Genomic DNA, 27,474 nt, shown 5'->3' with positions numbered 1-27,474 from the left:
TTCTCTCATTCTCTCTCTCTCTCTCTGCCTCTCTCTCGTTCTCTCTCTCTCTTTCTCTCTCTCTCTCTCTCTCTCTCTCTCTCTCTCTCTCTCTCTCTCTCTCTCTCTCTCTCTCTCTCTCTCTCTCTCTGCCTCTCTTTCTCTCTCTCTCTCTCTGCCTCTCTTCCTTTCTCTTGTTCTCTCTCTTTCTCTCGTTCTCTTGCTCTCTTTCTCTGCCTCTCTCTCTTTCTCTCGTTCTCTCTCTCTGTGTCTTTCTCTCGTTCTCTCTCTCTCTTTCTCTATCTGCCTCTGCATGTCTCTGAATGTGTGTACAGTTCTGACTGGTTAAATGACTAATGAATACATGCTTCCAAATTATACCCGCTCCTCAGTAAAACAATGAACTCTTACCTCAAGTAAACACCCATCAGTATATATATGTATCTATTTGTGTATCTTTAGATGTGCTTTGCTTACTCGTAATTAGAGTTTTGTATAAGCAGTGAGGGCTTCGTACAGTTTGTGTACACGCATCGGATAACAGGAAAAAAAATTCTATAGCAACGATGCTATACAAACAAAAGGCAAGTATATATCCCACCCTCAGTCCAGCCATCTGTCCAAAACGTCCATCAAGTGTATGCAAGATATATGGAGACCATAAAAATGGGAGGAGGAACTTGAAACATCGATACTGACACATGATTCTTGTCAAAGGAAAATTACATTTTACAATACCTTACCATGTCCCCTCCCGAAAATTGCTCTCAAATCATTGACTTCCACGTGATTGGTATAAGGAAGTAAAATGTATCATTGTCCCTGAACTATTTACCAAAGATGTTGGCTTTGGGTGTGTTTTTATTTTTATATTTTTTACAGCAAGAGGTTGATTTCTTAATTGAGACGTGACAATCATATTATATAATTTTGATTGGTTTAATTGGAAATACAGTATAAAATCAAGAACATTTCCTTCAAGGAAACACACACCAACTATCTCAATGTCAACATACATTCATTAATCTCACAACACGTAGTTAAACATGCACATGTTGGTGAAACCAATAATGATTTTTTATTTCAGTTTGACAATAAAAATACTTTCTATATTGTTAAACACACTGCCCGTAAGGTCTTTAGATTATATTGCAAAGTACCTGGCAGTATTAGTATAATTTATCATTTATATAATTGTTTTATTTAGTATAATGAAAGAACCGATACTTCACTACAAAGCCTAGCTGCCATAACTGTGCAAAGGTAACACTGAGAATGTTTTTCTTAATTTGCAACTATCTAGTATTTTTTGGTTGACAATTCCTAAGTATCGAGATGATTTGGAATAGAGCTACAGGAGGAGGCTGGGCTGTGTGTGCGTGTCAGCTCTTACTGATTGACATGATGCTTGGCCAATGAGAGAAGGGGCCAGTCCGGTCTATTGGAGGGACTGAGCCCCTTAAAACGCTGACGGTTTTAAGTAGCAGCAGACTGAACCACCTGTGGCAGGCACAGAGAACCGTCCTGAGAGCAGTACCGTTATAAAGGGAGTGTAGTCCTCCTAGTCGTTTCTAATACATTGGTTGTAGAATAAAAGTGCGTTGAGATGGTGTTTAGTTATCGTCATTTTGTGCTTCTACTGGGCATTGCTGCTAAAGGTGAGTAAACAACAAAATGTTGTGTTCATTAATCTTTTAAACTCCTTATTTAAATCGCTTGCCAGGAATGACTTCATTGGAATAATAATGAGTTCATGTGGATAATTGCGCCAATCTTCCCCTTTCGTTTTCCATAAAAACGTCACATGGAAACACGTAGAAGAAAATAAGTCTGCTTTTTGTCTTACCAACCAACCGTAACAATGATTCAAAGTTATTGTATATATACTAAAATCTAACTAAAAACAAAAAAAAACATCTCATCTCATTTTCGTCCGCTTATCCGGGGTCGGGTCGCGGGGGAAGCAGCTCAAGCAGAAAAAAAACCATTAGGCTTTATATAGGCTAATATAAAGCCTATTGTTTTTTTTACATATATATATAATATTTATAAATTATATAAAGCCAAATGTTTTTGTTAGTTTTGTTTTGTGTTTATTACTCCTTTTCTCTAAATAGGTTTTTACAAAACATTTAATAATCTATGGCTGATATGGTTGAATATGTTTTCTCATCTTTCATTTGTTCTCATCTCAGTAAATGAAGGAAGATGTTGCATGTAATTGTTTTGGTTGTCCTCCATCACAATCAGTACTGTGTGAAATCATAGCCGAGTTGCGGTTGCTCCGATATTACATACAACCCACTGTATCCTCTCCCACAATAGCATCATTCAAATCGGATCACTGACTTCATCATCATTTAGAGTAGGCTACAATAAAGAAGTGACCTGTATCACAGACCCCATCACAGTTTACTGCAGGCTTCCACGAGCTGAATCCACTGGTCAGAGTAAACATAAGGAACGCGTTGGGAGATATTGCGTCGTTGTGTTGACAATGCTGTGCTGGATTGAACTATATCCTACGTATAAAGATAGGCCTATGCGTATATCAGGGCTGTAGTAGCCCAATCGAGTTTTAAAGGTCTCAGTCCCGTCTTAAACTCTGATTAGAATTTGACTTTGAATTTGAATTCTTATTTCAAATTCAAAGTTCAAATTTGAATTTGCAGTTCATCCGAGACTTTTTTCAGTGGGTCTCGGGTGAATTGGTCTCGGAGGAAGCCTATATGGAAAGAGACCAAAGTTGTGTTCGGAGTTGCATAGTAACATTTTGTATAACTACTTTAATCTTTTTAATCTCTTCCAAGAAAGTGCCCTTCAGTTAATGTTAAAATATTAGGAGAGGCTGATTAGGCGTCTATTTTTGGAGATTACGTTGGCTTCTTAAAATATTGCAGATTGTCAATTCAATTAGGTTAAATCCGGATAAATGATTGCAAATTTTATCCTTATGAAGTGCTAATTTTGTTAGAACCCTATCTTTTTCGATTGCCGGCAGTTGTTATAACGATAGACATTTTGTCTATACTCCCTCCTTGGTCTTTGCCTTGACTCTCTTCACCAATGTCTGGGTCTGGACCGGGAACCAGGTGGTCTCTACTCCCTGGTGGGTCCTACAGTATCAGTATTATGAATCCCCCAGAGAGAGAGAAGGAGCCGGAGCTCTCTAAACCTCTGAGTCATATGTTGGTCGTCATAGTCATACCTGCACAGACAGGAATGCAAAGACCAGCCGTACGCACGCACACACGCACGCACGCACGCAGCAAACACACACACACACACACACACACACACACACACACACACACACACACACACACACACACACACACACACTTAACTATACTACAATACTTTACTACATTACATTGCTCAACACTCGGATGGTTGGGTTAAAGTTGTTCATCTCATCGTTAAGATGAACATCCTCATAACAGTAAACCAGCTGATTCCAGTCCAGTGCCATATCACTCAGATTGCCTCCCCTCTCCTTCGATGATGTTCTTGATTGATGGAGTGTGTGTGTGTGTGTGTGTGCGCGTGTGTGTGTGTGCGCGTGTCTGTGTCTGTGTGTGTGTGTGTGTGTGTGTGTGTGTGTGTGTGTGTGTGTGTGTGTGTGTGTGTGTGTGCTGCCAGCATAATACAAAGGCAGTTGCTCAGTTGTTAATTCTATTTGTGTACTTCATATATTATTCACATACTTTTATAACCCTTCAATAGGCCCAGAGAGACACAAACCTATACCACCAGCGCTCGTGTGTGGTCAAAAAAAGCAGTGAGTAAGATTCGGGTGTACGAGTGTGTAATTAAATTGGTAACATTCCCCAAAACACTACCTGACTAACATCCAACACATTTCTCTGCTCTATGTCAGGTCTCACTGAGATGCAGACGTTGAATCTCAATTTTTAAATCATCCGAAACCGTCCGCAGTCGGTCTCGGATGACTTGTTACGCCAAGAGTTGAGTTGAGTTCGAAAACTACTCCATAAAATGTTGTCATTACCACTTTAATCATTTTAACAGACTAACTAAATCAAAGATTAGCTGCAGCCTTAACCCTGGCATACAACAATACTTCATTGTGACGTTATTTATCAAATTAAAGTGCACGGAACAAATCCGCCCATTTCTATTGTTCGGCTTTATACCCAGCATCACCCTTACCAGTATAACCTGTTTCTGTTCTTCTTCTCTGGCTCATTGTGGGTCTTTGTATCAGAATGCCATATTGCAGCTGGGGGTTTAGATTTGTTTGATAGAGCAGCAGAGTATACGTTTCGCTAGCACCCTTAATTGCCTCACCAAATAGCTACTGCACACTGTAATAATTAGGAAAGGCTGCAGGCTTTTGCAGGTTTTTTGGAACGATGTTATGGGAAATGTATCTTCATCGTACCAGCGTTCTTACTTCGTCCTCTAACTCGCTCTCTTTTTCTCTCTCTCGCTCACTTGCTCACTTGCTCTCTGTCTCTCTGTCTGTCTGTCTGTCTGTCTGTCTGTCTGGCTCTCTCTCTCTCTCTCTCTCTCTCTCTCTCTCTCTCTCTCTCTCTCTCTCTCTCTCTCTCTCTCTCTCTCTCTCTCTCTCTCTCTCTCTCTCTCTCTCTCTCTCTCTCTCTCTCTCTCTCTCTCTCTCTCTCTCTCTCTCTCTCTCTCTCTCTCTCTCTCTCTCTCTCTCTCTCTCTCCCTCCCCCTCCCCCTCCCTCCCCCCCCCTCCCCCCCTTGTCGTATCCTGCCTGGATTAGCTCCTCTCCGGGCTAGTAAATCTGGCTTCTAGGCTAGTAAATCTGCCTCTAATTGGAAACCATGTGCCGGCCACCGTTAAATAGGATACTATGGGAGCAGCATTACGTGCGTGTGTGCGCGTGTGTGTGTGTGCGTGCGCATGTGTGTGGGCGTGCATGCAGGGTTGTGCAGGACAGAGCCCATCTGCTAAACAAGAGAGTTAACGGAGCCTCTGTTTGCTCAGATAATGCGCAGCCCCTGTATCCGCATGCACCCAGCTACCAGCCGTGTCAGATTACAGCGAGCGCGAGAGAGAAAGCTAGGAAAGGGGAACTTTGAAGATTACCGTCAGGGTGAAGTTTGAATAAACAACTGTCTCAGAATGATACCTACTTTGTTCCATGTGCTGCGAGCACTGGCCCACCTCTCTGTCATTAGCTGACGTTTCTGCCTACGTGCGTGTGTGTGTGTGAGTGTCTGTCTGTCTGTCTGTCTGTGTGTGTGTGTGTGTGTGTGTGTGTGTGTGTGTGTGTGTGTGTGTGTGTGTGTGTGTGTGTGTGTGTGTGTGTGTGTGTGTGTGTGTATGTCTGTGTGTCTGTATGGGTGTGTGCATGGTTGAATGTTTGTGTACGTGTTCGTTATTGGCCAGGGATTTTCTGCACCTGCTGTTTGCATAATGTTATCTCCAAAGATTATGGGCGAAGACGGCAGACAGGGTTACAGAAAATTACAAAAGAAAGACTGCTCTATTTTTGTGTTTTGCTCCATTTCTGTGTTGGGGTATGTTATTGTCCTCTCAAATAAATATTTTCTCTATCTTTCTATCTGTCTTTATCGCTAGTTTCTCCATCATTGCACTAAAGTTTGCATTGCTTATTATTTTTAAGTTGTTTGCTTCTTGTAGATGATTCTTGTACTGTTTGGGGTTAATCCTCATAGTTTAATCAACTTACTTAAAATCGCTTTGGATGAAAGCGTCTATAAAGTAAACAATGTAATCATTCAAACAGGAACATAAATATTTGAATCAACAGTCTGCCTTACTCGGACTGCTCTCCAAATCCTCCCTTTGCAATCCCACTTCACCGCCATTATTTACACACATCCGTGCCTTTTGCTCTTAAGAGTAGCCAATGCTGTTTTAGAACCTCCATAAAACTAGCCTCACATGTCTACCAAATGAAAATTGAAGTCGACCTGCCTTTATTGCAAAAGGAGAGTTAACAGGAAGTACAAACGGCACATAAAGGTGAAACACAGCTCCAACCACCCAGCAGCTGGTTCCACTTTAACCTTTGAACCTGTGATGGTTCCAACCCTGTGTGTTTCGGGGTCGTTTTACCGTTCCCCTTAGTCCATCCCTCTCTCGTTCTCCTCGTTCTCCCCAGCGACAGGAGGAACCTTGGGAGAGGTAGTACAGATGCGTAGTCAAGGCCCCCCCCCCCCCCCCCCCACCGTGAACAATGCTAAACCACAGCTCCGCCAGTGAGTCACGAGGTTCCCGCCAACAACTCGGTCTGACATCACCGGGACCCCAGCGGCGAGCAGGCAGGGAGATCCGACAGGGGTGGGCAGGGGGTTGGGGTGGGTGGGTGAGGGGGGGGGAGGGGGTGCTAATCATTTCCACCCGTTCGGGGCTCCCCTGGCTGGCTGGCGTCAGCACCACTTTACACGGCAGCGCTGGTTCACCCAGACTGACCTGCCTCTGGCCCACTGGATTTATTCGGCTTACGAGAGCAGTGTGAGTGTGTTTGTTTATGATGATGTGTGTGTCGGTGTGTGTGTTGGTGGGTGTTGGTCTGTGTGCCTCAGTGTGTGTTCGGCTGTGTGTGTGTGTGTGTGTGTGTGTGTGTGTGTGTGTGTGTAATCACGTTACGGTCTACCTTGATAGCTATGTGTGGGCATGGTATCATGGTCGGGCCTAACATGATAAGGATGTGGACGTACGAGTGGCCGGAACGCGTGTATTGGTGGTCATGTGATCACTGTGATCCATGAGCTTGGTGTGGCTGGTTCAGAAGCCTGAAGGCCTGGGGGGGAGAGGGAAACAGTTTTGGAGTCTGGTGGTCAGTGAATCGAACGCTACGCTGGGGATTATCGGACGGCAGCAACGTAAACCGACCATCACTTGGATGGCCGAGCACCTGGGCGTGGCCGGTGTGCGTGCATGTGTGTGTGTGTGTGTGTGTGTGCGTGCATGTGTGTGTGCACGCCATGCATGTGTTTGTGTGTGTGTTCATGTTTACGTGCTTGTGTGTGTGTGTGTTTACTGTTTATGTATGTGCGCCTTGCATGTTTGTGTGTGTGTGTACGTGTGTGTGTGCGTGTGTGTGTGTGTGTGCACGCCATGCATGTGTTTGTGTGTGTGTTCATGTTTACGTGCTTGTGTGTGTGTGTTTATGTATGCGCGCCTTGCATGTTTGTGTGTGTGTGTGTGTGTACGTGTGTGTGTGTGCGTGTGTGTGTGTGTGTGTGCACGCCATGCATGTGTTTGTGTGTGTGTTCATGTTTACGTGCTTGTTTGTGTGTGCGTTTAAGTATGCGCGCTTTGGATGTTTGTGTGTGTGTGTGTGTATGTGTGTTTGTGTGTGTGTGTGTGTGTGCACGCCATGCATGTGTTTGTGTGTGTGTTCATGTTTACGTGCTTGTGTGTGTTTATGCTTGCGCGATTTCCATGTTTGTGTGTTTGTGTGTGTGTGCGTGTGTGTGTGTGTGTGTGCACGCCATGCATGTGTTTGTGTGTGTGTTCATGTTTACGTGCTTGTGTGTGTTTATGCTTGCGCGATTTCCATGTTTGTGTGTTTGTGTGTGTGTGCGTGTGTGTGTGTGTGTGTGCACGCCATGCATGTGTTTGTGTGTGTGTTCATGTTTACGTGCTTGTGTGTGTGTGTGTTTATGCTTGCACGATTTCCATGTTTGTGTGTGTGTGTGTGTATGTGTGTGTGTGTGAGTGTGTGTGTGTATGCATGCTTGTTTGTGTATTTGCGTCAATCATCAATCATGTGAGAGCAGCTCTTTTGACTGTCAAATGTACACATACCTCGAGTGCTGTAACATGCAAATGGCCGTCTTTAAATACCTGGAGCTCATATATCAGGAAGTGGGACCGGGTGAGACCAGGACGTGAGACCAGTTGTCTCATTAGGCTGCGATGGAAGTGGGTGCACAATGAGCGGTGAAACACCTCATACCTGCAGGAATTCATACCAGTGTGTTCAGTGCCACACACTGCATACAACGACCCAACGCAGGCCCCCATGGGTTAGCTCCCTCTACCCATAAAACAAAACCACTCCTCCTGCTTTTAATTAAACCCCCCTCGCGTCCCCCCGGGCCCTTCCTGCTGCCTCGCGCCGCTCCGGGTTCACAACCCGGCCTTTATCACCTCGCCGCTAATCAGGCTTGGCGTCCACAGGCGGTGGCGGCGGCGCCGGACGCCGCAAATAACTGTGCCGGGAACGCAGCCCTCCCCCCCCCCCCCCCCCCTCACCCCCCCTCTGCTACCCACCGCCGCTAGCCCCGAGCCCGTAGCCAAGGTGAACGTACCCCGCGGCGGCGGCTCGGAGCCAAACCGAACGCTGAGTCGGCTGGTCTGAACAGGAGCCTGCCTGTAGCGGTGCTGCCGGTTAGCGGCGGTACGCTGACGGACGCCGTGCCTCGCCTACGGAGAAGCGGTGGCCAAGGTGTTGGTCGGGGGGGGGGAGGGCGGTGTCATGGGAGGGCAACGCAGAACGGCCACCATCAGAGCCCAGTGGGGGGGCTGGGTGTTGGGGGTGGGTGGGGGGGGATCGACAGTCAGTAGCCAGGGTCTCCCCTGGCAAAAGATGCTCTCTTCTCAACCACTCTCCGCTAGCACTTCCGCTAGCGCTGCCGCTAGCTCTGCCTCTAGCTCTGCCGTGCATGTGTTTGTGTGTGTGTTCATGTTTACGTGCTTGTGTGTGTTTATGCTTGCGCGATTTCCATGTTTGTGTGTTTGTGTGTGTGTGCGTGTGTGTGTGTGTGTGTGCACGCCATGCATGTGTTTGTGTGTGTGTTCATGTTTACGTGCTTGTTTGTGTGTGTGTTTATGTATGCGCGCTTTGGATGTTTGTGTGTGTGTGTGTGTGTGTGTGTGTGCGTTTGTGCGTGTGTGTGTGTGTGCACGCCATGCATGTGTTTGTATGTGTGTTCATGTTTACGTGCTTGTGTGTGTGTGTGTTTATGCTTGCACGATTTCCATGTTTGTGTGTGTGTGTGTGTATGTGTGTGTGTGTGTGAGTGTGTGTGTGTATGCATGCTTGTTTGTGTATTTGCGTCAATCATCAATCATGTGAGAGCAGCTCTTTTGACTGTCAAATGTACACATACCTCGAGTGCTGTAACATGCAAATGGCCGTCTTTAAATACCTGGAGCTCATATATCAGGAAGTGGGACCGGGTGAGACCAGGACGTGAGACCAGTTGTCTCATTAGGCTGCGATGGAAGTGGGTGCACAGGGTCTCCCCTGGCAAAAGATGCTCTCTTCTCAACCACTCTCCGCTAGCACTTCCTCTGCCTCTAGCTCTGCCGTTAGCACTGCTGCTAGCACTGCTGCTGGCGCTGCTGTTGGCGCTGCTGTTGGCGCTGCTGCTAGCAATGCTGCTAGTGCTGCTGCGGTAGTTAGAGGAGAGCCTTGTGACTAACGCTGTGCACTTTCAGTGCATTGAGCTGTGTGTGTGTGTGCGTGCTTGCTATATGTGTGTATGTCAGTATATGTGTGTTTGTGTGTGCACCCGTGTGTGGGTTCAAGCGTGACCCTGTGTGCGTGCATGTGTGCGTGTTTGTGTGTAAGTGTGTGTGTGTGTGTGCATGCATGTGTGTGTGCGTGCATGTGTGCGTAAAGAGAGAGACAGGGCACGGCAGACAACACAACCCGGAGAAGTGCGGCAGCCTGTATCCGGCCAAATCGTACCTTAACGCTGGTGTGTGCGCTTTCTAAACATTAGCTTAAAAAGCCCCCCGATGAGAAGTGATCGGTCAGCGTCTCCCAGCCACCACCACCAGCGTGATGCTACAGAGAAGGGGCCTTCATGGTCCTCAACTCCCCTCTCTCCACTGCGCGTCCGTTAGGGAATTTAGCAAGTCTTAGTGACCCCAGGCGACCCCCATCATCTCCTTTGTGTCTGGGTGGGATTATCCCCCCCCTCTCGCGTCCCGTCCTAATCCCCTGAGCAGACCGTGGCCCAGGGTGGGCTCGCCCTCACATCCACCCCGCCCTCTGTACCCCCTCTCTCCGGTCCCACCCCCAATGCCTTAGCTTGTGCCGGTTCAGCTCCCTCACATCCGTTTGCCATCGGATCCCTGTAAGTAGCCAGCCATTTGTCCGTACTGAGCATTCCGTCGCGTACTTCCAGCCAATCCGCTCCATCGCAGCTCAAGCCCCACCCGCTTGGCAGGCCCAAATCGTGAGCTGCTTCCTCCCGGCTCTCTTGAAGAACAATAGGCTCCCGATAGGGACACCGAGACTAGTCATTCTGTAGTTCCCTTTTTTTGTTGTACTTCTTCATGTTCTTCACTTTCATGCTCCCTTTTCATTGGCATCTAGTTATTGAAATGCAGAACTGTCCCCAATGAGCCCGGCTCATTGGGTAAGCTCAAAATGAGGAAAGAATTACTTGTTTACATGATACAGCCCGGCCAGTTGTGCAGCAACCGGAGCCACTGGTTCATTTCCATGCAGCCTGTGATGAGAATGGAGAAGGAACAACATAGTGTTTACAGATTAGTATGGAAATGAGAAGGGGGGCAAGAAGTAAAGTGAGGCCAATGTGTACACATGTCATGTGTCTTGTGGTTTATGTACTGTATATGGCCCCGGTGCACAGCGGACATATTGTTTAGAGCTTCCTTGTAACTATTGGACATAACGAGAACAATGACGTATGCGCTTGTTCTGTGTGTTATCTGTGTGAGTCTGTGTGTTATAAATGGGTTGATGCGAGTGTTGATGCATGCCTTTGGGTTGGCATATGAAGTGTGTGTGTGTGTGTGTGTGTGTGTGTGTGTGTGTGTGTGTGTGTGTGTGTGTGTGTGTCTGTGTGTGTGTGTGTGTGTGTGTGTGTGTGTGTGTGTGTGTGTGTGTGTGTGTGTGTGTGTGTGTGTGTGTGTTTTTCCCCTTGCGTCGTCGTTGCTAAGAGCTGTGATGGATTTGCTCTTTAAGGTTTCCCTATTTTAACAACAGCTTGGATGTTGATTACCTATTGCCAGCCATTTCACAATCTACCTTGAACACCATATTTAGAAAAACGATGGGAAATAAATGTCCTGTTTAAGGCTCTTCAAGGGCATGTGTGAGATCTCTCTCTGCCATCAAAACACTGCTTTTGGATTAAAGTAAAAATGCCAATCACGGAAACAAGTGCTGACTAGGTACTCAAGAGCAATGTACGAATGATGTGAATATAATGATGGCGGAAATGTTGGTGGTTGTGGTTTGATTGTTTGGGGACAACATTAAACAGTAGTTTGTTTCACCAGAAGCCTTTGTGTTCTTTGAAGGGTGTGATGCACATTGGTGGAGCTTTATTAAACAGTTACAGATCAACCCACGGACAGAAACAAACACACACACTGATATCACACCCTAGCAAATACATATAATCGTCGATGTATCTGGGCCTTGAAAAGCATTTAACCTGAGAATTGAGTTCATGGCCTCCCGCCAAGTACCATATCTATGATGACCCTTGTGTGTTTATGGCTGTGTGTGCGGGTGTGTTTAAATGTATGTATGTGTGTGTGTATGTGTGTTTGTGTATGTATGTGTGTGTATTTGTGTGTGTGTTTGTATGTACGTATGTATGTGTATGTTTGTATGTGTATGCGTGATAACGTGTCTAGTTGTGTGTGTATCTGTGTCTGTGAGGCTGTGTGCGTGTATTTATGTGTTTGTTTGTATGTGTGTGTGTTCCCAGTTTCATAGTGTGTGACTTGCTTTTCCACATGTAATTGAATCTGGAGAATTAGGCCATAAGACGCACCACAGCCCACACTGTATTACGTAGGGCTTACTGTAAATACCTTCCCAATTTGATAACAGCTTCCTCATGGGAGACACCCTATTGTACGGAAAGAACCTGTTTGTGTTGGGCGTACTCACATTTTCCCACCCTTAATTTCTTAGGAAGGTGAGTGAATGGCATCCGACAAAGGGTATTGAGGTAGCTTTGCTTGGAAGGTGACCACACCACAGGGAAGCAACCACAGTGGGGCCCCCATGCTGAACGGTGGCCGAAACCAGCCCCTGACCCACCCCTAAGTCATAAACACATCTCGCTCGCATTTAATCTCCCTAGTCACGCAATGCAATGGCCTTTTAGTGTTTAAACAACCAGAGACTCTTTCATGACACACAAATATAAGGTCAAACATTCCCTAAAACAGGAAGTAATTAGGAACGTTAAGAACCCCACCTTCGAATATAGGTTTGTTGGCCAATGCTATTGTTGACTAAGAGAGCTAGCTCTATTACCATGGTGTGGATGTGAGTGAAGCTATAAACAGGCATGAATTCAATTGGTTTGTTATACCTTCACGGCTTAGGTTTGTGCGTTCGCTGGTGGTTTCTTTGAGACAACATTTCAGGGTCCGTGTTCATTGTTTGTTTTTGTTTGCGTCATTGAAGGAATAACAGCGGGATCCAGCAGTACCCAAGGGTCCTCTCTGAACACAAGCCCCACCGATGGCTCCGATACAACGATCGCTCTGCCCACCTCACCGCCCGGAACCTCAGGCACAACGAGCACAGCTCCGGGCCCTCTCACCATCTCCATGGTGACGTCCACAACCACACCTACCACACCGTCAAATACAACGGAACCAAGCCCTGGGAATACAACATCTTCAGTGAGCCCCAACAGCAACAGCACTGCTGGTCCAAATGAGGGTTCCTCCACCCTTGCTCCTTCAACAACACCAACCATGTTTAATACAACGGAAAACACCACTGGCCCAATGTCTCCTTCGCCGCCCGCGAACAGTAACTCAACGACCAGCTCTGTCACATCCTCCACCATCCCAGGTAACACCACCCTAGATCCCACTGGGAACAACTCCACCTCTGGTCCGACAACCATCCTGGCCGCAACCGATATGACACAAAACAACACAGACATTACTGGGCCCTCTACTTCTCCACCCGAATATTCAAACGCCACGACCAACCCTCTTCCAACCGCTACCAGTCCAGGTAACACCACCCTAGATCCTGCTGGGAATACCTCCACCTCTCTTCCTACAACCATCCCGGCTACAACCAATACGACAGAAAACATCACAGACATAACTGGGCCCTCTACTTCTCCACCCGAGAACATTACCTCCAACACCAGCCCTTTTCCAACCATCCCAAACCAAGGTAACACCACCCTAGGTAACACCACCCTAGGCCCCGATGGGAACACCTCCACAACCAGCCCTCTCCCAACATCCACCCCAGATAACACCACCCTAGGCCCCGATGGGAACACCTCCACAACCAGCCCTCTTCCACCATCCACCCCAGATAACACCACCCTAGGCCCAGCTGGGAACACCTCCACAACCAGCCCTCTCCCAACATCCACCCCAGATAACACCACCCTAGGCCCAGCTGGGAACAACTCCACAACCAGCCCTCTTCCACCATCCACCCCAGATAACACCACCCTAGGTAACACCACCCTAGGCCCCGATGGGAACACCTCCACCACCAACCCTCTCCCAACATCCAGCCCAGGAAACACCACCCTAGGTAACACCACCCTAGGCCCCGATGGGAATACCTCCACAACCAGCCCTCTCCCGACATCCACCCCAGATAACACCACCCCAGATAACACCACCCTAGGTAACACCACCCTAGGCCCCGATGGGAACACCTCCACAACCAACGCTCTCCCAACATACACTCCAGGTAACACCACCCTAGGTAACACAACCCTAGGCCCCGATGGGAACACCTCCACAACCAGCCCTCTCCCAACATACACTCCAGGTAACACCACCCTAGGTAACACAACCCTAGGCCCCGATGGGAACACCTCCACAACCAGCCCTCTCCCAACATCCACTCCAGGTAACACCACCCTAGGCCCAGCTGGGAACACCTCCACCCCTGGTCCTTCAACACCACAGACCACGCCAGGTAGGCACCAAATTCGCTTAAAGCCTACAGGTCAAATCCCAATTTTGATGTAAATATCAAAGTTCTTTAATTTGTTGAATGAAGAACATTAACACGCCACACTTTGCTATCTCATACCATCTCTGTATATTACGTACCTTGCAGAAAGGAACAACGGAACCACAGCAGGTCTTCCCACCACTACCAGACCACCAGGAATAGGCGAGTAACTTTATTGAATGCCTGATTGTAATTGTTCCTATAATGAGGCTGATTTTGGTGATGGTGGCGAATCTTTTTGCATGGACTCATTAGGCATGACCGGAGTCTTCCAAACGGCTAGGTAGACCTATTGCTGAAGCTAGCAAGCTGGTCATGTGTTTTTTTGGGGGGGAGGCTTTTTAGGGGTGGAATTTTTGCGGTTGGATATTTTCAAAGTCTAGCTTATTCTGGATGGTTTCTCCATCTCGCCTCCTCTAGCTTTAAGTGTGCTGAGTACCTTCTCTTACTGTCATTAGTTTGTCCTGCCGTCTCGTGCCCTCCTGACAGTGTTTGCCTGCAAGGGATATGTCAGTGCTTTGCCGGGCGCTTCATGGTGAATGGCACCTGCGAAACGGGTAAGGGTCAAGACGAGTAGTTCTTCGTTGTTAATAATCACAATCAGTATCCAGTTGGGTTGTGGATAATGATGGTGACAGTGATGATGATGATGGGTATGATGATGATGATGATGTTGACGACAATGAGAATGAGGATAATGATCGCCTTATTGATGTCATCCTCAAGCGTCTTTGAATTTTTGACTATTATTTTTTTTTTATTATTATCTTAAATCTTTCTTGCTTTTCCTTCAACTCAGCTCAAGTTTTCCCTGGAGAGCTTCATATCGTCAGTTTGGAGTTTATGGACGAAATGGCCAACAGTTCCTCGCAGATATTCCTGACCACCGCAGCCAATATTTCCAGTACGGTAGGTCGTCCTTGAAAAAAGGGTCTTTGGAAGCCTATCTTCTCTCCCTCAGTGGGCTATAACATGTCCCTCTCTCTACCAGGGGTCTATATATATATATAATAACACAAACTTCTTTTGACGTCACAGCTGAGAGGATTCTTGTGGAACACGCCTGGATATATTAGGACCGACGTTGTTGCTCTGGCGTAAGTTTTTCTACTTTTCTCCCTGCACTCCACTGGCGACCTTGTGAGGATCAACTCTAATTCATTGATTCTCGCCGTTTCCTCTGAACTGCAGGCGCGGAAGTGTGCTAGCAACAGTCAATAACGTGTTCCAGAATTCCAACGCCACTCAAGAATCCGTTAACGCTGCAATCAACGACGGCATCGAGAACTCCCCCCCAAATGGAGTGTTCATCAATACCACATTTACAGGTGCGTGCGTGGTGCACACCTCATGCTTATCTCGACAGGACCTTTTCTATGTGCTCAAAAGCCCAATGGTCAACTTTTAAACGCTGCTTTTGATTTCCTCTCCCTGTGTTTTCCTCAGCAACTGACCTTTGTGCAAGGCTGCCTCCTGCCTGTGATTCTTTGTCGACTGACTGCACGAGCCACAACGGGGTTGTAAAGTGTATCTGTAAAGAAGGCTTCATCCTAAACAACATCTCTCTCAGGAACTGCAGCAGTAAGACCTGCAGTCAACTCACTCATTAGCTGTATTTAATGGGCTGGCTATAGTAGCCGCAGTTAGAGCTATTGTCTGGAAATCACCTGTTGCTCAGGGATAAAAGTAATGATTATTTTTATATGTGTATTATAATTATTATTAATATCATGAGATGTAGTAGTACTAGTAAGGGGGTAGTAATCTCCCAACGTCCACCCCAGGGAACAACACTTCAGAACCTGCTGGCAACACATCCACACCGAGCCCTCCTATGACAAGCCCAACCCCAGGCAACAGCACCCTAGACCCCGCCGGGAATACCTCCACCTCCGGTCCTACAACCACCCCGGCCACAACCAATACGACAGAAAACAGCACAGACGTTACTGGGCCCTCTACTTCTCCGCCCGAAAATTCAAACGCCACAACCGGCCCTCTTCCAACGTCTACCAGCCCAGGAAACACCACCCTAGGTAACACCACCCTAGGCCCCGATGGGAATACCTCCACAACCAACCCTCTCCCAACATCTAGCCCAGGAAACACCACCCTAGGTAACACCACCCTAGGCCCCGATGGGAATACCTCCACCACCAACCCTCTCCCAACCTCCAGCCCAGATAACACCACCCTAGGTAACACCACCCTAGGACCCGATGGGAATACCTCCACCACCAGCCCTCTCCCAACACTCAGCCCAGGAAACACCACCCTAGGTAACACCACCCTAGGACCCGATGGGAATACCTCCACAACCAGCCCTCTCCCAACATCCACCCCAGGAAACACCACCCTAGGTAACACCACCCTAGGACCCGATGGGAATACCTCCACAACCAACCCTCTCCCAACATCCACCCCAGGAAACACCACCCTAGGTAACACCACCCTAGGCCCCGATGGGAACACCTCCACAACCAACCCTCTCCCAACATCCAGCCCAGGAAACACCACCCTAGGTAACACCACCCTAGGACCCGAGGGGAACACCTCCACCACCAGCCCTCTCCCAACATCCACCCCAGGAAACACCACCCTAGGTAACACCACCCTAGGACCCGAGGGGAACACCTCCACCACCAGCCCTCTCCCAACATCCAGCCCAGGAAACACCACCCTAGGTAACACCACCCTAGGACCCGAGGGGAACACCTCCACCACCAACCCTCTCCCAACATCCAGCCCAGGAAACACCACCCTAGGACCCGAGGGGAACACCTCCACCACCAACCCTCTCCCAACATCCACCCCAGGAAACACCACCCTAGGTAACACCACCCGAGGACCTGAGGGGAACACCTCCACCACCAGCCCTCTCCCAACATCCACCCTAGGAAAAACCACCCTAGGTAACACCAGCCTAGGCCCCGATGGGAATACCTCCACAACCAACCCTCTCCCAACATCCAGCCCAGGAAACACCACCCTAGGTAACACCACCCTAGGACCCGAGGGGAACACCTCCACCACCAGCCCTCTCCCAACATCCACCCCAGGAAACACCACCCTAGGTAACACCACCCTAGGCCCCGATGGGAATACCTCCACAACCAACCCTCTCCCAACATCCACCCCAGGAAACACCACTCAAGGTCCAGTTGGGATCACCTCCACAACAAGCCCTCCAACACCATCCTCAGGTAGCACCACCCAAGGCCCAGCTGGGAACACCTCCACCCCTGGTCCTTCAACACCACCCTCAGGTAGCACCACCCAAGGCCCAGCTGGGAACACCTCCACCCCTGGTCCTTCAACACCACCCTCAGGTAGCACCACCCAAGGCCCAGCTGGGAACACCTCCACCCCTGGTTCTTCAACACCACCCTCAGGTAGCACCACCCAAGGCCCAGCTGGGAACACCTCCACCCCTGGTTCTTCAACACCACCCTCAGGTAGCACCACCCAAGGCCCAGCTGGGAACACCTCTACCCCTGGTTCTTCAACACCACCCTCAGGTAGCACCACCCAAGGCCCAGCTGGGAACACCTCTACCCCTGGTTCTTCAACACCACCCTCAGGTAGCACCACCCAAGGCCCAGCTGGGAACACCTCCACCCCTGGTTCTTCAACACCACAGACCACGACAGGTTGGCACCAAATCCTCTCAAAGTCTACAATTCAAATCACAATTTTTATTGTAGATTTCAAAGTTCTTGATTTGATTTGTTGAGTGAAGAACATTAACGCGTCACTCTTTGCCATCTCATGCCATCTCTGTATATTTCGTACCTTGCAGCAAAGAACAACGGAACCACAGCAGGTCTTCCCACCACCACCACCACCACCACCACCACCAAATCACCAGTAATAGGTGAGTAACCAGGTTGAATGCAGCAATAACACATAATTTACTTAAAGTTATTGAAAATGTTACTATAATGAAGATGATTTTGGTGATAGGTGGGAGGAACGAGAAGAGGATATTTAGGTCAAACCACATAGCCCTCTTTGCAAGAAAACAAATAAACAACAAACAAGGTCTCATCGCCCAAGCTAAACTAAACGTCTGGCAATATCTAAATCATTCAGGTGTTGTTATGAACTGAATACCCTGAATAACTAAGAAATCCATACATATTTACCTAACTTCTTATTGCTGCTACTTTAGCCGCGATATAAAATACCTTAAAAATGGTGGATTATTAATTGGAGTGGAGGGAGCCGGTTTCTCCATCTTGCCTCCTCTAGCTTTAAGTGTGTGAGTACCTTCTCTTTCTGTCATCAGTGTGCCCTGCCGTCTCGTGCCCTCCTGACAGTGTTTGTCGGGACGGGATCTGTCAGTGCTTTGCTGGGAGCTACATGGTGGATGGCACCTGCGAAACGGGTAAGGGTCAAGACAAGTAATTCTTCCTCTGATTATGATAATAATCATAATCAGTATCCAGTTGGGTTGTGGATAACGATGGTGACAGTGAGGATGATTGGTATGATGATGATGATGATGTTGACGACAATGAGAATGAGGATAACGATCGCCTTATTGATGTCATCCTCAAACGTCTTTGAATTTTTTAAAAGTGCTACATAAAACAAATTGACTATTATTATTGTTTTTGTTATTATTATCTTAAATCTTTCTTGCTTCTCCTTCGACTCAGCTCAAGTTTTCCCTGGAGAGCTTCATATCGTCAGTTTGGAGTTTGTTGACGACATGGCCAACAGTACCTCCGAGATCTTCCGGAAAACTTCAGCCAAAATTTCCAGTGAGGTAGGTCGTCATTGAAAAATGGGTCGAACCCTATCTTCTCTCCCTCAGTTGGCTATAACATGTCCATCGCTCCATCAGTGGGCTATAACATCTCCCTATCCCCATCAGTTAGTCCCTCCAAAAAAATGTGGCAATTCTTTGTGATTGTTGCGGCCAAAAATCCTTGATTGTGCGTCATGTTTTCTTAAAAAATGCGATGAAATCTGCGGCATATTTATGCAATTTTATGCGATGAAACTGCGGGAACTTGCAAAAATTGCGGGAACTGGAAAAAAATGCGGGAACTTGCGATAAATGCAGCTTTTCGATGACGTTCACGTCACGTAATTACTAATTACTTCACTTCATAACGTTCCCATGGCAACAGGGAGAAATGGCTGCTCTTGTGTGAAGTAAATGCAACATTTTTCAACTTTCTGCTAAGATATATGCGACTTTTTTGCAACGAAAATGCAGGGATTATGAAATCATGCAAGACCCGCATATTTTGCGCAGAAATCAGCAATTTGTGCGGCGAAAGTCCGGCATATTTTAAAAAATGCGGCCCCCGCATGAATATGAGACTTTGGCTGATTATGCGTTGAATTATGCGATCGCATAATCACGTTTTTCTGGAGGGACTGATCAGTGGGCTATAACATGTCCCTCTCTCCACCAGTTGGCCATAATATGTCCCTGTCTCCCTCAGTGGGCTATAACATGACCCTCTCTCCCTCAGTGGGCTATAACATGTCCCTCTCTCCCTCAGTGGGCTATAACATGCTCCTCTCTCCACCAGTGGGCTATAACATGCCCCTTTCTCCATCAAGGGGTACTATAATAACAAATACTTATTTTGACATCACAGCTCAGAGGATTCCTCGCTGACACGCCTGGATATGTGAGGTCCGAAGTTCTTTCCCTGGCGTAAGTTTTTCTATTTTTCTCCTGTACTCCACTGGCGACTATGTGGGGATCAATCATCATCTATTGATTCTACTGACTGTTTCCTCTGGACTCCAGGCGCGGCAGTGTGCTAGCAACGGTCAATAACGTATTCCAGAATTCCAACGCCACTCAAAAATCCGTTAACACGGCCATAGTCGACGGCATCAAGAACTCGGGGGGCTTTCTCAACGGCACCATATTCACCGGTGCGTGCGTGATGCAGACCACATGCTTATTCCAGCAGGACATTGCCAATGTGCTCAGAAGCCCAATGGTCAACTTGTTAAACGCTGCTTTTCATTCCCTCTCCCTGTGTTTGTCCTCAGCCACCGAGCTGTGTTTAGAGCAGCCTCTACCCTGTGATTCCATGTCTACTAAATGCCAGAGCCTCAATGGGCGTGCACAGTGTTCCTGTCAAGAAGGCTTCATCCCTAACGTCTTCTCTAGCAAGAGCTGCAGCGGTAAGTCCCACAAACAAGTCGCTCCATAGCTATAGTTAATCGGCTGGCTACAGTAGCCGCAGGTATATTTTGTGGTTGCTAAGGTTACCGCTTTACGACTGCTTAGTTGAGCTCAATATCCACTCAGTGCCCAGACGATATACACAACCCACAGAGAGAAGATGGGGCAGAGCACACACACAAGGCTCATGTCTTCACCGGCCCCCCAGAAAAGACGGATGTACTTTCCATAGAGCAGTTAAAGTGCCTCACACACTGTCTTCATCTCCTTTGAAATGTCGTGCATAGAGAGAGAGAGAGAGAGAGAGAGAGAGAGAGAGAGAGAGAGAGAGAGAGAGAGAGAGAGAGAGAGAGAGAGAGAGAGAGAGAGAGAGAGATTTATGTAGCTTCTCTTTACATTCATTTAATTTGACTGTAATATAACTTTTAGTTCTATATGTACATCTGTATGTTATGATATATTGTTATAGGTTGTTATATGTACATATCGTTCTGACGTTCTCTTTTGCTATTATACATAATATTTAATGTAATGCATAACACTGTAATGCTTTGGCAACACCGTTTGGTTTACCACAATAGTCATGCCAATAAAGCTTTATGAATTTGAGAATTTGAGAGAGCGAGAGAGAGAGCGAGAGAGAGCGAGAGAGAGAGCGAGAGAGAGAGAGAGAGAGAGAGAGAGAGAGCGAGAGAGAGAGAGAGAGAGAGAGAGAGAGAGAGCGAGAGAGAGAGCGAGAGAGAGAGAGAGAGAGAGAGAGAGAGAGAGACACCAGGTAGAGTGCTGTGGCATAAACGTATGATTCTGCCTTCTCACCTCCCCTTTGGATTTATGCCTTGGTAAAGGGGTCGTTTCCTTAACAACCAACACAAGAACCGGACTCTGGGCGTGTTTCATAGCCTAGGTTGCGCGTGAATCATTTAGCCCACGTACATTAGTAACTTAGTTGAAGACCTTACTCACCGATGTAAAAACGTGCCATATTGGTAAGTCGGGTGGGGTAACCTTTTAGAATCTCAGCCATGAAGCCATGAAGGCATGACGACTATTTTTACTTCTGCATTACATTTCGCCACCCAGGTGAAATTTATTTCCCAGTCCCAGGAATAGTCTGTTTATACCCTCATGCACGGACACGGATCCTGATGTCACCATAATAATGCGAGGATGAGCTGCATCATCATTTGACTGCACGATAGCCGCCTCAACATGGTCATGGTCATTGTTTGGAATACACCTGTTGCTTAGTGACAGAAGTCAATATTATTGTTGCATTTGTATTTTAATTATTATCATTATTATTGGTAGGAATAGAGGGGGGGGGGGGTGGTAACATGGTAAATTATAAGTAATTTAGTTAATAATTATTTTTATGAGTAGTAACAGTGTGTGGAGGTAATGATATGTTAAAGTATTACTAATTTAGTTTGTAATTGTTATTGATATATATTATATGAGTCTCTCATCTCCGTCCCATGGGGTGTTTCTCGGCTGTCTGTCCACAGCTTGTCCGAGTGGCACCCGGGCGGACTCCGTCAAGAGGACGTGCCCTCCGTAAGTACAGCGCCTGTTCATAAGTCGGTCTTCATGTCCCGGGGAGGTACTGGGTGGGTTTGCTGTTTCCTGAGGCCCTGAATGAGTATTGGGGGGCATGTGGTGCTTTGTTTAAAGTACATAGCGCCCCCTTTTGCATTCTACAGGGAACTCTATTTAGGGATTATATGTGTATAAACAAATATATATAAATATATATCATGTATATGTTCATGTATATATCTAGTTTTGTCTGAGTCTAGTCACTGTTTTGTCTTGTAAATAGAGTAAATAGAAAAGTGCTGCATAAAGTATTAGTATTATTATCCATATTATTATAATTATTATTAATCGTTTAATTGTAACTTCCTGTTCTTAATTTGTAGATGCTCATTTGGATATGCTGGCATCAACTGCAATGATTGTAAGTCAAACTTCAGCTTAAATAAATGAATAATTGAACAAATAATCAATTATTATTGTGTTCATTCTGGTTGAATACAACTTTAGTAGTAAAGTCCCATGTTATGTAGTCCAATCTGGCAACCTTGTGTGTGTGTGTGTGTGTCTGTGTTTGTGTGTTTGTGTGTGTGTGTGTGTGTGTGTGTGTGTGTGTGTGTGTGTGTGTGTGTGTGTGTGTGTGTGTGTGTGTGTGTGTGTGTGTGTGTGTGTGTGTGTGTGTGTGTGTGTGTGTTTGTGTGTGCGTGCGTGTGTCTGACTGTGTGTGTGTGTGTGTGTGTGTGTGCGTGCGTGCGCGTGTGTTTGTGTGTGTGTGTGTGTGTGTGTGTGTGTGTGTGCGTGTGTGTGTTTGCAGCATCCCTACTGGCGGTGGTGGTGATCTCTGTTGTGCTCGGGAGCGTTTTGCTCCTGCTGGTTCTGGGCCTGATCATCTGGTGAGGAACGCCCGGGAACTTTGTCACACTCGCCTCTACTTTAAGTAGAGTAGAAGTAGAGCACAGTAGAACAGAGATTGACCTCTACTCTCACAGTAGAACAGAGCTTGACCTCTACTCTCACAGTAGAACAGAGCTTGATGGTCCCTCCCCTGCCGTTGGCCGGCTGGTCCTGGATCAGTCACCGGCAGAAGTTTATTTACTAGGGTGGCACAGACGTGACGACTTAAATGCAATGACTTTCAAATACGAACAAACACAAGTGCATTTATGGAAAATAGAAATGTAGCCAAACCTAAAACAAGTGTAATCATATCTACGTATGTGAAAGGGTGGAGTTTTGCCTGTTTCATAACAGATGTAATGTGTTCCCACATTGTCAGGGCTTAGTTATGACGTGACGTTGGCAGTGGTATTGTTGTTTTGTCGGGCTTAAGTCCTTTGTATATGCAGTTCGTGCAACACATCTTGGGCCAGCATCAATTACCTGGAAACATTTATGGGTTGCAACACAAACAGTCACAGTCACCTTTTATGAGGACATGATGCATTTGTAATGTTTGCTTATCGCACTTTGAATATCATGACCTCTGGGATGCTGTGGCGGAAAGCAGGAGTCGTTTGTTTACGAGCTAATCCGCTTCAGTCTAGCGAAGAATGCATTGCAGTAATGTATGAACATCAGCTGATCCAGACTAGCCAGCTCTGCACAACAATGGCCATATTTTGCATATGATTTTCATATGATGCAAGATTAAATAACATGACGCCACTGTATTGACCGCAGAGGTCAGAGGAGGTTAAAAATTTATAAACTATAAAAATATAGATAAAAATGTTATACTAGTATACAGATATTTCCCATATAAATGTATATAGACATAACTATCCTCTGGTACAAGGAATATCATTTTCAACTCTCTCGCTAAACTAACCCTCTGCCTACTCCCTGCCCACATCAGGATGTGCTGCTTCTGGAGCTCCCCCAAGCAAAGCAGCAGTCCGTACCCAGCCAAGGAGCAGATTCCGGGGTCCTGGGGCATCCCGGGGGTCATCCCCATCCCCCGCGCCACCACCCAGTGGGACTCGAACCCGTCCATCGAGATGAGCGAGGGGAACGGCATCCATAACCTGACGGAGCAGCCCAACAGCAGCACGGTAGGTGTCCTGGTCCCCCCACACGGCCGCCACGCACCGCCGTGGTTCGCGTCACACCGACCGGCGTTCTGAAAGGCGACACTTTACCGTGGTTTTACCGCGGTAAAGTTGTACCGTAGGCGTGTCTGTGGTGAGCTCCTTTCTCGTGATGTTGTTCTGGAATTCTTGCAGTGTATAGTCATTTTTTAAAAAGAGAAAAAAAGCCGTCTTAAATACTCAGGGCGTCTTATTATCAAACGCAGCTCCGAGCAGTTTGCACAAACCTCCTCTGCCGAAGAGTTTTCTAAGCGTCTGAATCTGTTGCGAAGCGGTTCTATGTGATGAACTTTTCTTAATGTCAGAGTCATACGTTACACGTCCGCGTTCCCACAAGGATCCCCTTTGATCTGTCCCGTAAATGTCTTCAAACACCTGCGTCCGTGAGGCCTGCTCGTCCGTGAGGCCTGCTCGTCCCCGAGGCCTGCTCGTCCCCGAGGCCTGCTCGTCCGTGAGGCCTGCTCGTCCCCGAGGCCTGCTCGTCCCCGAGGCCTGCTCGTCCCGCCTGCGGACGACCAGGCCCCACCCAAAGTGTGGGTGCGCACGGACTGTACGCATAGCAAAGGCCTGTGAGCACCTGAACCGTCTGATCATCCACACCGCCAGCGCACGCCCGCTGCTCTCCACAGAACTCTAAAAGCACGTCCGAGCCGTCATTTACGGGCAATCTTGGGAAAACCGACAGCGTTCGTCCAATGGGTATTATGACTGGAGCTCGGGTGTAGCAGGATGAAGGAGACTTCCTCTTCCATGCACCGGTGCAAAAATATGTTTATAGAGATAACTCGTGCGGTGGTTTAACCCCTTGCATTCCGATCCACTGCCACCACCGCCGATCAAGTGAACTGCTTCGATCCGTCGAGACAGCTCAGCGGTGGTTTTCAGAGTGTTCTTAGTAGAATGTACTGTGAAGTCTTGGCTGACTCCTAGTGTGTTGCTTTAGGGGGGCAAAAGGGCTCACAGAGGATGGAGGAAGGTAAGCTTAGCCGGCGCCATTGGTCGGGCGATGTTAGAACGGACGGTCCCCCCCCCAGAGTTGTCATAGAGAGATTCGAAGATTGGCGGTTGTGATTTACACTCAAAAACGAATCACTTTAGCATTCGACATCTTATGATTGTATCTGGGAAGGATGATGTCCTTTGTAGCATTACGGGCATTGAATTCGACCCAGGTTTTTGGTGTTGATTTGGACTTGGACTAATTTTTGCTTATAAAACAGGCTATGACATTGCTAAAAATATCCATCTTTACCACGATTTATTCAATTACATACAGGCAAAGATATTCCAAATTTAATTTTCATTGAAATAAGATCTATCTCCGAAAGCCCATGGCGATTCTCAAGTTGAGCTTACTTTTAGCAATAGATGAAAGGTAAAGATGGAGATTTTTTGCAATTCAACGATAATTACATTTCTGGTGGAGGTTTTTCCTGTGAGGACTACGAACAAACATCCAATAACACCTCTGGCATGTCATCTTAATGGATCAGTTGGCAGTATTGCAAATAACTAAATAAACCAATCAAGATCAAGATATCAAGACTTAAAGATGCTGAAGGTATGATTTAAGTGCTGTAATTTTGGAATAAGGAGATTCATGTTTCTCTAGTTGACTGCGCACCTGGCTCTGTTTGAGACAATTTTGCTTTTATACCGCCCTTGGTTCATTTCTGATCAAAGAGGGCGATTATTTTTAAGATATCCAGCTTGCCTGTCATTCACATGTGTTTTCAACATCTTTGTGGAGAACACCTCAACAAAGATGTTGAAGTGTTCTCAACACCTCAACATCTTTGTCATAAGATTTTGAGGTGTCGTACCTCCAGCAAAAGGTCTTTAATTTAAAGAAAGTTTTTGGCAATTTGGATTCTATCAAGGATTGTGAGGGGAATTTTGACTAATTTAGCTGGTGTGGGTTTGCATGTATTTAGTGTGCGTGCTTGCATGTGCTTGTGTGTGTTTTTGTGTGTGTGTGTGTGTGTGTGTGTGTGTGTGTGTGTGTGTGTGTGTGTGTGTGTGTGTGTGTGTGTGTGTGTGTGTGTGTGTGTGTGTGTGTGTGTGTGTGTGTGTGTGTGTGTGTGTGTGTGCATCCGTGTGTGTGTGTGTTTGCATGCATGCGTACGTGTGTGTGTGTGTGTGTGTGTGTGTATTAGTGTACAGTACAGAAGTCCTTTGTACAACGGACAAAGGTACACTGTTTTTGTTCCGTTTGATTCCCTCCACACCTCAGACCGGATCTTATGACCTGGACCCAGCCATGAGGACCTTCAAGGGGAAGAACCCCTCACGTTACTCCTACCTGGTGCAGGGCCACGAGAACCCCTACTTCCTATCCGGAGAAGACAAGAAGACACAAATGTAAAGGGAATGCTTTCAGGCCACTGAGAGGAACGTCGTCTGATGTCAGGTGATAGGTCCTGTCACCGCGAGCTTTTGCGTTCTATGTAGATACAGACATTTTTAACAATTGATTTTTATATTATGTATTATTATGATAAAGGACGTTAAGTCGCTTAGTAAGGTTTAAGGCTGAAAACCAAAGAGCAGCAATTCAACTATTTTTTATTTTATTTTATTTTATGAGATTAAATTATGTTCTTTGTAGGGTGTGAAACTATGCTGTTTGTGACCACTAGATGTCGCCATTGCCCAGTTGTAGAGGACTCTTACGGATATGAAGATTTGATGAAATGTTTCTGTACTATTTAAGAAATACCGTGGCCCTTTTCTACGTGATTCTTATGACATCACCTGCACTTAACTTTTTGTGTTTATTTTATATTTTTTTCTGGGGAAATTAAGTCAAAAATTGAATGTGAGTATATGGATGGGATAGGAGTAGTTGTCTTTTCTTGAGGAACTATTTTATATGAAGTTAGAAAAAACAATGATACGAATATTAAACCACTAAAGGGGCTGGACTCCTGGTAAGGGGACTTTTCTAAAGAGTTTACGAATCTATGGCTCTGTGAATTCTCTATTTATGTGCATAAGCTTACCTGCTCAAGCTGCTGCGATTGCAATACGTGCCTGTTTACTGATGTCTGTCTTAGTGATGAATAGAAACACAGAGTGCATGGATGATGCCTGTCTCTAGGGTGTGCCAATTATCACTCGAGTCCATTTTGTTAGGGTTAACCCAGATTACAATATATATTTTGTATATATTTGTGTGCGTTGTTTCCAGAGACAGGGCATTATTTCCTATGAGTACGTAAACATGACGTGAATAAAGGACCTTTTTAGAAGACCATATTTGTGCACAATGACAATAAATTAATATAAATGAATCCGCCTGGTTTGATATAATTTAGATAGTTAGTTTAGTAGTTTAAAAATACCGCCTCTCACCCACCTTTGCCTGTATTCACTGTCACATGTTATCATACACATGCCGCGCAAACTAACCGCTCTGAACGGACCGATTGGTGTAAGCTACGATCACATCGGCTGCTCCAACATGCAAAAAAAAAAAACAGCCTTCCGGCGAGCAAGGCTTCACAGCGTTCTGTGCAACATTGTCAATGCGGTTTCTAGTGAATTTCCCATGAGCACTCGAGGCGCTATGGACCCCTCTGATTGGCCGCATACATCAGGATCTTAATGGGATCTGTGCGCCCATCAGGCTGTCGGGGAACACGTATGGCCGTGAGATATAGCTGGAGCATTATGCCACCGCACTCAGCTACAACGCGTAACGGCTGTCCCATCTACATTGTGATAGAGCAAGGCATTAAGCGTGCCGGGGTTGGGGGTTTCATTCCCAAATGGGCCCCCCATGCAGAGAACAGTTATTGTA

At 46.7% G+C, this 27,474-nt stretch overlaps 1 protein-coding gene across 6 annotated transcripts; it reads left to right on the top strand.

The window, feature by feature from the left end:
* The first annotated feature begins 1,449 nt into the window (after positions 1-1,449).
* On the top strand, positions 1,450-26,965 carry si:ch211-198m17.1 (mucin-2). 6 transcript variants are annotated; one of them, XM_030348247.1, is made up of 22 exons: positions 1,450-1,637; positions 12,354-13,085; positions 13,785-13,853; positions 13,998-14,054; positions 14,351-14,449; positions 14,692-14,801; positions 14,931-14,989; positions 15,084-15,220; positions 15,339-15,473; positions 15,677-17,542; positions 17,692-17,766; positions 18,181-18,279; positions 18,554-18,663; positions 19,511-19,569; positions 19,666-19,796; positions 19,917-20,051; positions 21,558-21,606; positions 21,972-22,009; positions 22,400-22,478; positions 23,441-23,636; positions 24,616-24,648; positions 25,906-26,965. In XM_030348247.1, exons 1-22 carry the CDS (start codon positions 1,586-1,588, stop codon positions 26,035-26,037), a joined length of 4,452 nt encoding a protein of 1,483 aa, XP_030204107.1. In that variant the 5' UTR covers positions 1,450-1,585; the 3' UTR covers positions 26,038-26,965. The 6 variants fall into 6 exon arrangements, with proteins under 6 accessions (XP_030204107.1, XP_030204106.1, XP_030204108.1 ...); XM_030348246.1 differs by having other exon boundaries at positions 12,354-13,100; positions 13,248-13,853; XM_030348248.1 differs by having other exon boundaries at positions 12,354-13,853; positions 15,677-15,928; positions 17,033-17,542.
* The last annotated feature ends 509 nt before the right edge of the window (positions 26,966-27,474 follow it).

The sequence above is a fragment of the Gadus morhua genome, chromosome 2, assembly GCF_902167405.1.
Source record: "Gadus morhua chromosome 2, gadMor3.0, whole genome shotgun sequence".
NCBI classification, from domain to species: domain Eukaryota; kingdom Metazoa; phylum Chordata; class Actinopteri; order Gadiformes; family Gadidae; genus Gadus; species Gadus morhua.
This window is presented reverse-complemented; position numbering and strand designations above follow the sequence as displayed.